A 15,619-nucleotide genomic window follows, 5' to 3' on the forward strand; every position below is an offset into this window, starting at 1 on the left:
AGCAGGTGTCTTAGACGCAGTAGTTAAAGCCCAAACTGGATGTATGTAAATACCATTTCTGTCCTTCTACATCAAAATTTCACTTTTTATTGAATGTGTTATTTGCTGTATCCGCTGTAATTAACTGTGAAATTTACAAGCAATTTCAGTGCAGTCTGATGATCACATGCCCCTTTAGTAGCCTATAATATCTATAGGTTAACAAAACAAAGTGAATCATAAAGTCCCTTAAAAATGAGGAAACACATCTATAAACTTATAATATTTACTATGCTGGTAATATTATATATTAAGTATATATTGCAGTGTCAAAAAGAATTTTCTTTCATTAAGAAGCAATATTGTTTGCTTATTCTGTCACAATAAAGAAAATCTATTTAATTCGTTTTTTTTATCATTATGTTAATTATAGCTCTATGTTGCCAGCTGTCAAATTCAATCCCCTTCATCATTCAGTTATCTTTTATTTTCAAAGCATTTACAGTATCTTCAAAACAACTTTATATTTGTTATATATTCAATAACACTTGCCTTTGAGATATTTATTTTAATAAAGTGCAGATTTTAAGGAGAACGCAACACTATCAGCTTTATTAGATTATAAACATTGTGTGAGTGGACAGGTTTTAGCCGCTCCTTGTTACTTGGTGTATCTTTTACTTTTTTTTTTCTAATCAGAAACTGAAAAATAACATGTGTGGGATGCATTTCAGAGACTGAACTTTATAATTATTGCTGTTTTCGATTAAAACTGGAACAAGAGAGAAGATTTAATCGTTTAGAAGAAGAAACTGTGTTTGCATTTTGTTCTTGCAAGAATTTTGTTTTCCTGTCATCGATCGAAATCAGTCAAGCAGGACATGACCAGACTTTTAACCGCAAGTGCAAATATAAAGACTATTAGTGAGAGAAATAGGGAAGTGAGAGAGTCACAAACATCAAAGAAAGATGTAAAGTTCAGCGAGTTTCTGTAAGCAGATACAGAGTGCTAACACTTTTGTCTTATAGATAACAGTTAGTTTGTGCTTTGCCTGCAACTCTGTTAAAATGCACATAATTCAGAACAGTCTCTTTTTTGCTCAGTCTGTCTGAATTGTAGATATATAAATATTGGGTCTGAATTTCCTCTAAAATAAATGTGTGACAGAAACCAAATTTGATGTAGATGTAGTTAAAGGAGATAAGACACCTGATAAATATCTGTGGTCAAGGCAGTGTAAATGTGTAGTACAGCAGTTCCTCTGTTCATGCTTTGCTTTGCAAATGAATTGAACACTGCACTTTTGTGTTGCACGCAGGGGGAAACTGTCTGATGTAGGCGGCTGGCAGTTTTGGGTATTTCAGGAGACAAAATGTGGATGTTTTATTGCATTGTGTGCATGTTTGTGAACCTGTGCATGTTAAACTGATTCCTTCTAGGCATGTGTAAAAGTTTTCTTTTTTTAAAGGGAAAAGGGCTGACATCATTCTGGCAGCCCCCTTATCTCAGAGACGCAACACCTATAGATATCAGTCATTAGGTGTTATCAAAATTCACTCGCCAAGCCGTTAATTTTCCTCAAGAGCACATAATGATGGAGATTAAGTATTTCTTTGCCTTGACACCCTTTCCTCTGACTCACACATGTTTCACTAATTCATAAAATTAGAAAGTCACATTGAAACTCAATTTTGGGCAATTTTGTCCAGGCAAGTGTTTTCAGTCCAAAGGTGCAAAGTTGCTTTTTTTGTCGCAACTTTAAATGACTTGGCTATCTTATGAGGAACTCGACTGTGATTCTCCCCTTTGTATATGTGCCCACGTCCTGAAAGCACCAAAGGGCACGTAGGTACTTCTTCTACGAAAACTGCTATTTGACTAATTAATGCTAAACTTGATGTTTCTGTTTCACTTAGAATAGGACTGTGCCGAGTAGGACATATTCTGAAAAGTCAAATACCCTGCTAATTTCTAGAAAGCCAGAATTGGCCTGTCCCTTGTCTAAATATCATGAACATGAAAGTACCGAATAAGGCCAGTCACTTCTCGTTGTGCTCTTTCATTTGGGTCACAAATAAACATGCTGTACATTCCTGTTCACACATTTACCTCTGTAACCTCTCGACACTTCCTCTGACGATATTGGGGTTATAGTTTAAAAGTTAAAATAATCTCTTTTTGATAGCTCTGTTTATGTTGAATTGAAAATTTAAATTAACCCATTTATTCTCACTCGTATGTGAAATCATAATAAATTAAATCGTAAATCTACAGTTCTATCATTCCTTCTGTCATTCTATCATACCTATCACTCTCTATATATTTATTCTCACTGTACTCTTTTATTTGTGTCACAAATAAACATGCTGTACCTGTTCACACCTTGTTACCTTTATCTATCTATCTATCTATCTATCTATCTATCTATCTATCTATCTATCTATCCGTCTATAATTCTGTTTTTCGTTCTATGTATCTATTGTTTTATCTGTTGTTCTGTATACATATAATTTTATCTATAGTTCTTTCTTTCTGTCTATATATATATATATATATATATATATATTGTCACGGGGTGAAGAATCACACGACAGCGAGGAGTGCAAAGTAAGGCCCCGGAGGGTGGTTTTATTAGGGTAAGAGAGTTTTAGTGGTTGGAAGTGGGAAGTGCTGGTGCGCTGGTCGTGGTGGAATCCCGGGTGCGACGTGTCCGTGCGTGGGGGTGCTGATCGGTCACGAGCTTTCTGTAAGGGAACACGGAGAACAGCGTTAGCATCCAGTCTTCTGGAGTGCTCACTCACTTGTGTATCAGTGGCGGCGGCTTATGTAGCCGCCGCTTGATTGTCGGCAGCCGTGACCGATCACCCGGTGATGAGGTTTCCAGGTGCTCCTCGTGCGTTTCCAGGGCGACGCTGATGAGGCATCGGGACACGCGTCACACTCAACCCCCCCCCCCCCCCCCCCCCAAGCGTTGTCCTGGTCCTCTTGTACAACAGGGAGATTGGGGGTGGGTGGGGAGTGTGCCCTGCCAGACTTGCGAAAGCTGACCAAATCCTGGAGAGCTCCGACTTGAGGGCTGCCTTGATCCGACAAGATGCCTCCTCCTCTGCAGGGCCCCAGGATGGCTTCTCCGGCTGCCCCTTTCTGGTCAATTCTGTCAGGGGGGCTGCTAAGGAGGAGAAGTTAGGTATGAAGCAACGGTAATACCCTGCCAACCCCAGGAAAGCCCGTACCTGTGTCTTGGAGCTGGGACGTGGTGCGGAGAGGATGGCTGTTACCTTCTTCTGCTGGGGTTTAATCAGGCCGCGGCCCACCTGGAACCCCAGATACTTGGCCTCGGGGTGCTGACCGGTCACGAGCTTTCTGTAAGGGATTTTGGCTCACATTTAACAAAAACCCACCAATTCACTCTTGAATTAAATCTCAACAAATTAGAATACTTCATAAGACCAATAAAAAAAACAAATTAGTGAATTGTTGGCCTTCTGGAAAGTATGTTCATTTACTGTACATGTACTCAATACTTGGTAGGGGCTCCTTTGCTTTAATTACTGCCTCAATTCAGCGTGGCATGGAGGTGATCAGTTTGTGGCATTGCTGAGGTGGTCTGGAAGTCCAGGTTTCTTTGACAGTGGCCTTCAGCTCATCTGTGTTTTTTGGTTTCTTGTTTCTCATTTTCCTCTTGACAGTAGCCCATAGATTCTCTCTCGGGTTCAGGTCTGGTGAGTTTGCTGGCCAGTCAAGCACACCAACACCATGGTCATTTAACCAACATTTGGTGCTTTTGGCAGTGTGGACAGGTGCCAAATCTTGCTGGAAAATGAAATCAGCATCTACAAGAAGCTGGTCAGCAGAAGGAAGCATGAGGTGCTCCAAAATTTTGGTAAGCAGGTGCAGTGACTTTGGTTTTCAAAAAACACAATGGACCAACACGAGCAGATGACATTGCACCCCAAATCATCACTGACTGTGGAAACTTAACACTGGACTTCAAGCAACTTGGGCTATGAGCTTCTCCACCCTTTCTTTCAGACTCTAGGACCTTGATTTCCAAATGAAATACAAAACTTGCTCTCATCTGAAAAAAGGACTTTGGACCAATGGCAACAGTCCATTTCTTCTTCTCCTTAACCCAGGTAAGACGCCTCAGGAGTGTCTTAACAAGAGGAATATGACAACTGTAACCAAATTACTGGACACTTCTGTGTGTGGTGGCTCTTGATGCCTTGACCCCAGCCTCAGTCCATTCCTTGTGAAGTTCACTCACTCTTGAATTGATTTTGCTTGACAATCCTCATAAGGCTGCGGTTCTCTCGGTTGGTTGTGCATCTTTTTCTTCAAAAGTTTTTCCTTCCACTCAACTTTCTGTTTTCATGTAGGTTGTCTACAAACCGGAAGGTTGGTGGTTCAATCCCCGGCTCCACCTGACAAAGTGTCGAGGTGTCCTTGAGCAAGACACCTAACCCCAGGTGCTCCCGACGAGCTGGATGGCGCCTTGAATGGCTGACACCGCAGCCGGTGTATGAATGAGTGAGTGAATGGGAGAATGTTAGGCAAATTGTAAAGCGCTTTGCATGGCCATGTGGTCTGTTGAAAGCGCTATATAAATGCAGTCCATTTACCATTTTACCATTTAAACGGGTCATATTATGCTCTTTTACAATGTCTTGGTTTTGTTTTGAGGGTGTACTAGAACAGGCTCTCAAACTAGGTTGTTTGAAAAACACATTATTTTTCACATATTTTACATTATTACAACACCCCTCTCCCCAGTCTGGCATGAATGGCTCAAATAGTTCCTGTATCTAATGAAGACCTACCCTCAGAAATACGAAATGTGTTGTGATTGGTTAGCTGGGCCAGTGTGTGTCATGATTAACAGCGCTCGGCACCTGGTCAGGAGATATCATGTCCCGTACCATAGTCGCCTGCTGCGAGCTTGAGTTGTAAATATTGCATCCAAAGTGAAGGGTGTCAATGATTGTCTTCTGGACAACTGTCAGAACAGCAGTCTACACCATGATTGTGTAGCCTAGTGAACCAAACTGAAAGACCATTTTGAAGGTTCAGGAAACCTTTGCAGGTGTTTTGAGTTGATTAACTGATTGGCATGTCACTATATTTTAATTTGTTGAGATCGTTAATTGGTGGGTTTTTGTTAAATGTGAGCCAAAATCATCACAATTAAAAGAACCAAAGACTTAAACTACTTCAGTCTGTGCACTGAATTTATTTAATACACAAGTTTCACAATTTGAGTTGAGTTACTGAAATGAAAGAACTTTTCCATGACATTCTAATTTACTGAGATGCACCTGTACATAAAGTGAAGTTTCCATGCTCCATATTACACTTTTTTTTACAATAATCTTTGCACTATTAAAATAACCTTCATGTCTTTTTTTTTACTCTAGACACATAACTCACAACCAATGATCAAAATGCATTTTTCAAAACACTTAAAACTTTTTCCAAATGCTTTGATACAACACACCTAAATGTAAGATCTTTTATTCATTGAACTAAAATCACCAGTTCAAAATGACTCAACATAATATAAAAGTATTACAATTTCAAAATGCAACTCACGCATTACATCTGAATTGAGTGTCTATTCATTCATTACACCTATCAATTTATACAACTGCTCAACATAACCGTTGCATTACTCTTGAAGCATAGTTTTTATGGAAAATAATGAACAATATAAAATGTTTAGATTATAAAAAATGAAGCCGCTAAGGACTGAGTATGTTCAGGTATGATCAGTTTCAAGATGCCTGTTGTTGGGAGAAAAAATATCCCAATCCCAAAATGTGTTTTTCCTACAATAAATGTCTTTTTAGGGGGCGATAGTGCTGGAAGCTGACGAAAACCATTCATATTTTTGGATGAGGCAGGCTTTAACCTGGCTATGACATGGAGCCCAGTGGGGCCCAGAATGAAGTTCACTGGGGGGCCTGAGCACCCCCCACTGATTGTGATTTCGTGGAGCCCCATCAAAATCATTGTAATGGGGCCAGAATTCCTAGCGACGGCACTGTGGTTTCAGGCTCATCCAGAGTTTATCACCTTATCTACCCCCATACTCCCCTTTCCTTACCTGTTACCCGACTGAAGAATTTTTGAAGAAGGTTTACAACAGACACCCTCACAAACATGTCACTCTTCTCCAGGCCATAGATGATGCGTGCAAAGACATCACAGGAGGAGACAATGTCAGGCCTGTATTTGCCATGCTAGACGTTTTTATCCAAGATGTTTATCTTATGAAAACATGCATTACGATGTGGATGAGAACTTGTGGCCAAATCCACAGGACAGGGTTGATAAAAACATAGAAGTGCAGTGAGGAACACTTCAGTTGATATTTTACTGTATGCCTAATGTAGCATTTTATTTTCTTATCTTTTTGTAAGTGTTTTTTTTTACCCTGTTGTGACTTGATTATTTCAACAATCATTTTCAAATTGTGTTTAATGACTCCAGTGTCTGTAGGCTACTTTTCTCTTTAGTCTATTACAAAGATGTATGAATGTGAAAAACCATAATGAAAGCTGCATCCTGTGTTTATATTTAATGATTGTACTGAAAACTACACAGTGAAACTATGGTTATCCTGTGAGTGGGTGATCTAAAGTAATGTTACTATGATATTTCATAATAAATGAGGTTTTTTTTAAACAAATGCTTCTGCAAATGCAAGGCTTGCACAATTTTGAACACTGGACAGCCTGTGTTACAAATAATGACTGTTTTGAGTTTTGTGTCTAGAGTTTTGAAAAATTGCATCAAGGTTCTGAAATTGGTGTCAAAATGATTGTAAAAAACAAAAACAAAAAAAACACCTGGTATCTTCAGGAACTACACCCTGATTGAAAAATGTCATCAGGTTGAAAGTGGAGAAAACATTTTTTCTCGCTGTAACCTTTTATTTGGGTCACAATTCGTGGCAATTCGTTCCCTCACTGTACTAAAACGTGCGAATGATTACTATTGCGTTCACTCGATTTATAAATTGTGCGCACGATTTACTAATTCGTGCGATTTAGTAAATCGAGTGAACGCAATAGTAATCGTGTGCACGTTTTAGTACATTGAGGGAACGAATTAGTAAATCATGCGCACAATTTATTTATTTTTTTCTTGCATGTCATGTGCGGTGCTCCGTACTTGTTTTCACAAAAGAACAGTAAAATAGTTCCTCTCAGTTCATGTCATGTGTGCAATAAAGTTGCCTCAAAACCGGAAATGTGACGTCACGCAATGGCGGCCTCCATGTGGCTGTAGAATCAACGTGATTCTGCTCATGTTTTCTCGTCTGTAACGTAAAGAAAGATCCCAAAATCTGTTAAAAAATTGGCGGAAACCACAATAAGGTAAGATGCACCTTATATTTAAAAGATTCTGTAAAGAAACCTACAGGAGTTGAACTCCTGTCCTAATAGCGATGGAGGCATGAGAGTAATTAGGTGAAGGAACAGATAGGGATTATTTTATGTTTCGTCCTGTATTCAGTTTTAACAAGCTGCATGTTTAAGTAAATATTCCCATAGCTTTGGGAATTTTATTAACGTTTTATAAAATATATCGGAAACTTTTAGAAATGTGTTATTTGTGAATGATATGGTGTTTGCCAGATGTCTAAAAATGTAAACATTAAAAATGTATCAATTCAAAACATTTAGTATCACGTTGAAATCTAGACCGTTCTCTTGTATTCAAATTCTAAAGTCTGTGAACCTGTGCTTTGTGTTTGTTTTCTATAATGTTCCGTTGTCTTATATTGAATGTGTTGTATGCATTATTACTGTGTGACTGCTGGAGTCTCCTGAAGTGTTGTTATATCACAGATCCTCAGAGTGAACCTGCTTTAGCTGAGAACCATCTTCATATCTCACATGGCTTCATTTAAACCCACCAAAGTTCAGTTCCTTCCTAAACTAGGAGAGAAAGTAACAGAGGAAACTCTCTACTGGAAGAATTACAAGGTTTGAGATGTTGTTGACACATTTTATAATGTATATGGCCAAAGGAAAATAATATATAGGTTTTTTGATTGGTCAACATTTCTTACAAGTTCTTCAGTATTTATATACACTGACAGTCTGTATTTTGTCTTTTAGTCTCCTTTACAAATTAAAGAGTTTGGTGCTGTAACAAAGATCGACTTCTCTCCTCTCCCACCTCACAATTATGCCGTCACAGCCTCCACCAGAGTGAGACCATTTGTCTTTCATTTTCTTTTGTATTAACATGTTCATGTATTCATTTTAATTTTTATTCAAAGTGACGTATAGAGCTTTTCTTTTTCTCTGAATGGTTGTATCATTGTATCAGTTCTGTATATAGGCCTATTATTATAATAATATATGCATTTCTATCTATCTATCTATCTATATATATATATTTACATTTACATTTATTCATTTAGCTGACGCTTTTATCCAAAGCGACTTACAATTGCTATATATGTCAGAGGTCGCACGCCTCTGGAGCAACTAGGGGTTAAGTGTCTTGCACAGGGACACATTGGTGTCTCACAGTGGATTCGAACCCGGGTCTCCCACACCACAGGGAGATTATATTATATTATTATTATACATATTATAATTGTACACACACACACACACACAATTTATGTATCTGTTATACAGCCTTTATGCTGATTTTAATTAAAAAGTATAAATACAGTAAAAAGAATAAAAGTTAAGAAATATAAAAAAATTGTTCTCATGTGTAAAGTATTATAATAATGTTATTTGTATAAATATTCTGTTTATTGTATGAATATATTAAATGTAGTATGTATATACAGTGTGTTATATATACATTTATTTTATTTGAATTATTATGAATAGTAATAATAATAAATAGTTTTGAATTTTGAAAAAAAATGTAAACAAAAAATCATTCATAGAGTAAATATGTAAAATACTTGTATACGATAATGAGAACCTTTGATGATTTAGGAGAAAATGTGCTTAATTGTCCTGTGCATTATAAAAAATTATGTGTAAAAAACAAAGAGACAGATCTGTACTTGTTTTTGTGAGATTCTCCCCTTAGAATTAAACCCATGTCAGAACTGTTGTTAGCATGATTCTACTCTCACGTGTGCAGTATGCTGATATTATAATGTTCTGCATCAGATCCACATATACGGACCCCACTCTCAAGAGCCCATACGGAGCTTCACACGTTTTCGGGATACAGCATATGGAGGGAGCTTCAGAGGCGACGGGAAGCTTTTAGTGGCGGGAAGTGAAGAGGGACTCATCCGGCTGTTTGACATCAGCGGCCGAGTGGCTCTCAGACAGTTCGCAGGACACTCCAAGTATGACCGGGCATGAAATAAATGCTAAAAAATGAGTTCAATCACTTAAATCCTTCAGATCACATTTTTCACCCTTGTAAAGCAGCTCTGTCTGTTCTGCTGTCTCCTATGTGCAGGGCAGTTCATGTGACCTCGTTCCTGTCTGATGGCTTTCGTGTGGTGTCGGGGTCTGATGACCTGTCGTGCCGTGTGTGGGACGTTCCCAGTGCTGTTGAGCTCAGCTCGTTAACTGAACACACAGACTACATCAGAGCTCTCGCCCCCAGCAAACTCAACCCAGATCTGTTTGTCACAGGTAACCTGACTCTTTAATTCTCCTCTGCACCTCACAGATGATCACTTCACCTCTATTCACTGGATTCTGGCTTCACCAGATCTGTACATCTAGTATTGACAGAAAAAATGAATGTGCACATAAATCTACATCAATCATATTAGCAACAAGTCGGAGAGGTTAAAACTACATTTGTGGAACTGCGGGATTGCAGTCTGTTTGTTGGGTCAGTTAAGTGTTTGAAAATAAAAAAAATTTCCAGGATAAATTATTTTTATAAATGATCTTAGGTGATACAGAATTCCCATTCCGATTATGTTGTTCTTTTCATGTTTTAATATTATTTCCATAAATACCCTGCTGTATTTAATGTTTGAATGTATTAAACATTTTATTTATAGATAGATAGATATGATTTATTTTTATTAATAGCTGATAAAATAGTAAGAATAATAAGATTTCTTAAAAAGAAATGAATGAATGTTGTTTTTTCAGCAAGGATGCATTAAATTGAAAACAAGTGTGAGTAAAGACATTTATAATGAATTTCTATAAATGTTATTTTGAACTTTGTAATCATAAAAGGTTCCTGAAAAAGAAAATTGATCAGGTTCCACATAAATATTAAACAGTTTTCAGAATTTATAATAATAATAATAAATATTTCTTGAGCAGTAAATCAGCATATGAGAATGATTTCTAAAGAATCATGTGACACTGAAGACTGGAATTTGCATCACATTAATAATTTCACTATATTACAGTTTTTACTGTATTTTTGATCAAATAAATGCAACCTTGGTGAGCAAAAGAGACTTTCAGAAACACAAAAATCTTACCCACCCCAAATTAAGTGGTAGTGTGTAATATTTCTTAGGATTGTAAAATGAATGTTTTGAGGAGTAGTTGATGTTTGTATGATTGCCGTCTCTGTTGCAGGTTCGTATGATCACACAGTGAAAGTGTTTGACATGCGGTCAGGGAGCAGTGTGATGACCATGCAACACGGCCATCCTGTGGAGTGTGTGCTGCTGTACCCATCAGAAGCCCTGCTGGTGTCCACAGGTGAACAACACTTCTCATTTAACCAATCAGGGGTTGGGGGTTGATTAGTGATGCTTAGAACCCCTTTCAACCATTTATTCTCATATATCATAATGCAGAAATATACTGTAGACCTGGTGAATTAATGCAGTTTTCAACTGCTGTGCTCTTTTATGTCAGCTTGAATGTGTCTCTTCCAAAAAATGGTTGAAATAAGTTGGTGTGTGTGTTACAGGAGGGCGCTATGTTAAAGTTTGGGACCTGTTGAAAGGCGGACAGGAGCTCGTTTCTCTTAAAAATCATCACAAGACAGTTACGTGTGCATGTCTGAGTTCTGTAGGCAACAAACTGCTCACAGGATCACTGGACAGGTGTGTCTGCATGTGCCAATCATTGTAAAGAAATGCTGTATGTGCTCATTTGTGTATTTTCATGAGCCTGTGGGTTTATTTGTTGTGGTTGCTTTTCGTTTTAGGCACATCAAAGTGTATAACTCCTCTTATAAGGTTGTACATAATTTCGACTGTGATGCATCCATCCTTAGTATGGCTATTGCGGTATGTTTAGCTCATTCACACAAAGAAATATATATATATATATATATATATATATATATATAAATAATAATAATAATAAAAAATTATATATATATAAACTTTATAAATGTAATTTTTCATTTACACTTGAATTAGAGGGTTGTTTATTGTGGTTCTCCTTTAGCCTGATGATGAAGCGCTTGCTGTGGGGATGACCAATGGTGTGTTGAGTGTCAGACACAGGAAACACAAAAAAGACAAAGAGACGTTAACTAGTCGAAGGCGACGGGGCCCGTCATACCGGGTCTTTGTCAAGGGAAAGAACTTTATGCCCAGAGAGGTGATTATTTTATTTCATTTTACCACAGTGATTGAATAAATGAATTTTAATTACATTTCTTATTTGCTAGCATTTCACAAGAACCTTGTGCCAAAACATTTGATTTTTATTTGATGCTATTATTTAATTTCAATTTAATTTAATTAAAACAAAACATTTTTAATTTTGACTGAATAAATGTTTTTTTATTTATTTGCAAACATTTTACAAGAACTTTGTGCACAAACATATATATTTTTTACTTTTTTAATTAAATTAAATTTAGTATTTCCTGAATTAATGAATTTTATTCAATTTTAATAACCATTTTTAATTTGCTAACTTTGTTCCCAAAAGTGATTTTAATAGTATTATATTTCATAAATTAATCATTTTAAATTTCTTATTTCATAACATTTCAACTAAAATTGCTCTCTCATATAGCTATTCTACAGATATATATTTATATGTAAGCTATATAAATCTTACTCTTAAGTCCAGTTTAAGGCATGTATATTCATATGAGACTGTTTAAATGAACTTTTCTTCAGTTATGTCTTTTGATGTCTCTTTTAGGATGATTTCTTGGTCAGTAAACCAGTGAAGCAATATCTACGGAAATATGACAAACAGCTGAAAAGCTTTGAGGTGTCCAAAGCATTGGACACAGCTCTGCAGGTGAACACACACCCGTGTGTATGTAATGCAATTTGATTTGTGATATGACTGTACAGATGAAGATATCATTAAATGTTTATGCATGTTTGACAGACATGGACACGCACCAGTAAACCAGACGTGACTGTAGCGGTTATTATAGAGCTCAACCGCAGAGGAACTCTGAAAAATGCTCTCGCAGGACGAAATGAAGAGAGCTTAACCAAGATCCTCAACTTCCTTCTCAAGTGAGTAACTCTCTCACATCTTATTCTGACACGCACATAGTCTTATGACTTCAGACTATCATACTAAACATGATGGCTCATATATAGTTGAGGGGGAAGTTTATGAACACTTCAGATAAATAAAAAAAAATGATTCTAGGAGACTTAAAATTCATTAACGTAGGAAAGATTACAAAATTTTCTAAGAATACAAAATATTCCAATTTGCTTTGGTTTCTCTAACTGTTTATGGGTGACTGGGTTATATTTCACTTTAAAATTGAAATGAAAAAAAAAAAAAAACAATGTGCAATTTTGAAGGCAAAAAGGTATTTTATTAATGTTTTTTTTTTTTTTTTAACTTTTTTTTTGTCATTTAAGTGCATTTCATGGTTCGAGTTTTTTTTGTCATTGTTGTCTGATGATGATTACTGTTATACTATTAATGTTTTAGATATAGTAACTACTGCCATGATGTATATTTACATTTTAAATATTTCAGTAATGAGGATTTACTGTAAATGTTTAATTGTCATAACACTCTACAATGCAAAAGTCTTCCAAAATGAAATTTGTTGGTAGAAAGAAATAGAAAATTAAAATACAGAAAAAAAAGAAATTATTTATTTTTCTCTCACTGCAATTGCAAATTTGCTAATTAATAAGCACACACACATATACTTAATTATAAGTAGAATTGTAATTTAATATTTTTTGTTTTAATATAAAGACAAAATAAAGTGTGTGTGTATTTGCATATTATTCAAAGTTTGGGTGGGATTTCAGCACTGTTAATATTCTGTGAAATGCATTCCATTAAATTCTTGTGACAAAACCGGAATTTCTTGGAATGATTAAAATGCCGGGAAATTCTTAGGCGGGTTCTCAGGGTGTCTTGCGGTTGAGAGTTTGGGTCACACACTACAAAAGTGACCCAGAACAGGAGGCCACAATTGTAAGCGTAAACTTAGTCACCAGATTTTCTTGATTCAAGGAATTTAATACCACAGGATTTATTTCTTGTTATAATGACTTGCTATGAGGGTGTTTTTGTGTATTGTGTTTCAGGCACATCTTTGACCCACGCTTCTCTCGGCCTCTGCTCTTGGTCGGGGATATTGTGCTGGGTGAGTTTCATATTGTATCATGCGCACGTGAGCAAATGAGAATGAAGAAGTGAACTGCTGCTTGCAAAATAGTATTGTTTTTCCTCTGTTTTTCAAACATGGGAAATGTGTGTGTGTGTGTGTGTAGATCTGTATCAGCAGGTTTTTCACGAGTCACCTGTAGTCGAGCGGCTGCTGCAGCGTCTTATGGAGGTGTTGGGTCGGGAAGCAGAACTTCAGCAGGAGCTTCTGCAGGTCTTGGGAATCCTGGACACACTTTTCGCTTCGCTGACCCTCAGAAAAGAGGTCGCGGCACTTGCTGCCCCACCAGTAGCGCAGGAGGCACAGCTACAAGCCGCTCGAAACTCATTACAAAACTCTCGTGACTCAAACGAAACATGCTGGACTTTGGCGGGGGCTTGGTGAAAAATGAAAGGGAAAACGGAAGGAAACAAACACGAGAGGCAGCTCTGGGAAAGATGTTGCCCAATCCCACTAAATAATCCCCGTGTCAGTGTTTCCTCCGTTTCTGCTGATGTTTGCAGAATTTGAAACTGCGTTTTGTATATCCTTGTCATAAAATCTTCAGATCTGTGCGTTTTGGTTTGTTCTTTCTTTCTTTCTGTCAAAATCAAATGCCTTAGTAATGAAATACATTTACAATACATTTACAGTTGCTACTTTTTGTCTTTCGTGTGATTGTGTTAGCCAATCAGAAAATGTGCCAATTTGTATGTAACTAATTGTATGCATACCTGTCTTTTGGAGAAAGAGTTTTGGGAAAAGGCTGATGAGACAGTCAACCAGTGGCTGACAGAAGTTGGCACAATATGACTTGTATATTATAACTTAAAATCTATTACAACAAATAATCAAGAACTAGATGTAACCACATCGATTAAATATTATAAATAATAATTTGAGTACCAATCATTTAAAAATCCATACCTCTCAAGCACTAATCTAACTATTGCTGACCTCCAATGTAACCATAATTTTACGGTTGTATAATTTTTTTTTTTTATGGAATATAATTTTTTAAGAATATAAGGACAATTCAGTATCCTGATGGAATTTTTATAGCAGGAATTAGTCATTTTGGTCTAATGTGGCATGCAAAAGTTTAAGACGGTGCTGGAAAATACTAGTATTACTTTACTGACAATAATTTGACTTTTGATGCATGAGGGCCAATTTCAAATTTCTATCCCTATTATTTTTTATTTAATGTTGCGTTATATTTTTCAAAAAAAAATTGGGGCCCATTTTATTTTCTTGACGTTTTTTATCAGGAGTAAAATATGTTAAAGCAAGACAAAATAAAAAACAAAAAATGAAATTTGGCTTATATTTATATTATTTGTTCCTATTTAGAAAAATGTAATTTTCTTTATATCGCAAGCTTTAAGGCACTCCTCTTTATGTTTCTTTAACGATTAAAATACATGCCAGAGAACTTGGCGCGATTAAAAAAATAAATATATATATTAATTATACATTTGTGTAAATAAAATGTACGTCTAATCAAACTATAATTATTATACAAAAACTGCAGAAAGAGGAGCCTTGAGGACGTGGCAGTTCTAAACCAATGACATAATCACGTTTGGATTGAAGTTGACCAATCGCCAAGCGGCTCAGTCCACGTCTGCACAGGCGGCCCTGAGTGCAATCCTCAATCTGATTGGTCCGTTAAACGAGGCTTGAGCGTTATCTCCAATCTGATTGGTCAGTTGAGAGGGCAATCCAAAGGAAGCGTATCCCAATTCTTAAACTAGACATCCGGAGTTACTGAGATCAGCCGGGCGGTGTGAAACACTGCAGAATTCACCAGGTAAAGTTGCAAATTTGCATTAAAACATGAAACAGTTTATACGTATGTGCTGTGATATACAGTGTTGTGCCTCGCTCTTTCATTTATGTCGTTTGAGAGTTGCGGGTATTTGCATCAGGCTTAATGTTAGGAGTTTAAATGATGTTTGCATGTCCAAATATTGGGAACATCCATTCAATTTTACAATGAAATAATTTATAAAAATACATAACATAAGTTAACTGGTAACAATTTATTACACTAGTATCAGGGTAGTTTTGAGTTAACGTGCGTGTGTTTGTGTGAGTGAGTGAGTGAGTGTGTGC

The 15,619-nt window shown here is 36.7% G+C and overlaps 1 protein-coding gene across 1 annotated transcript; it reads left to right on the forward strand.

The window, feature by feature from the left end:
• The first annotated feature begins 7,198 nt into the window (after window positions 1–7,198).
• Window positions 7,199–14,076, forward strand: utp15 (UTP15 small subunit processome component). Its single transcript, XM_059506856.1, has 13 exons — window positions 7,199–7,359; window positions 7,834–7,971; window positions 8,107–8,199; window positions 9,133–9,317; window positions 9,434–9,612; window positions 10,531–10,656; window positions 10,871–11,006; window positions 11,111–11,192; window positions 11,356–11,511; window positions 12,067–12,168; window positions 12,262–12,395; window positions 13,443–13,501; window positions 13,629–14,076. Exons 2-13 carry the CDS (start codon window positions 7,882–7,884, stop codon window positions 13,904–13,906), a joined length of 1,620 nt encoding a protein of 539 aa, XP_059362839.1. The 5' UTR covers window positions 7,199–7,359; window positions 7,834–7,881; the 3' UTR covers window positions 13,907–14,076.
• Window positions 14,077–15,619: the final 1,543 nt, after the last annotated feature.

This window comes from Carassius carassius, chromosome 23 (genome assembly GCF_963082965.1).
Source record: "Carassius carassius chromosome 23, fCarCar2.1, whole genome shotgun sequence".
In the NCBI taxonomy this organism is placed as follows: domain Eukaryota; kingdom Metazoa; phylum Chordata; class Actinopteri; order Cypriniformes; family Cyprinidae; genus Carassius; species Carassius carassius.

What these genes read in the sequence shown, in the direction of transcription:
- utp15 (XM_059506856.1), top strand. Translation starts at nt 7,882, where the DNA reads ATGGCTTCATTTAAACCCACCAAAGTTCAGTTCCTTCCTAAACTAGGA. An exon ending in CAGTTCGCAGGACACTCCAA is followed by an intron (nt 9,318 to 9,433) that starts GTATGACCGGGC and finishes TCCTATGTGCAG; the next exon opens with GGCAGTTCATGTGACCTCGT. An exon ending in AGAACTTTATGCCCAGAGAG is followed by an intron (nt 11,512 to 12,066) that starts GTGATTATTTTA and finishes TGTCTCTTTTAG; the next exon opens with GATGATTTCTTGGTCAGTAA.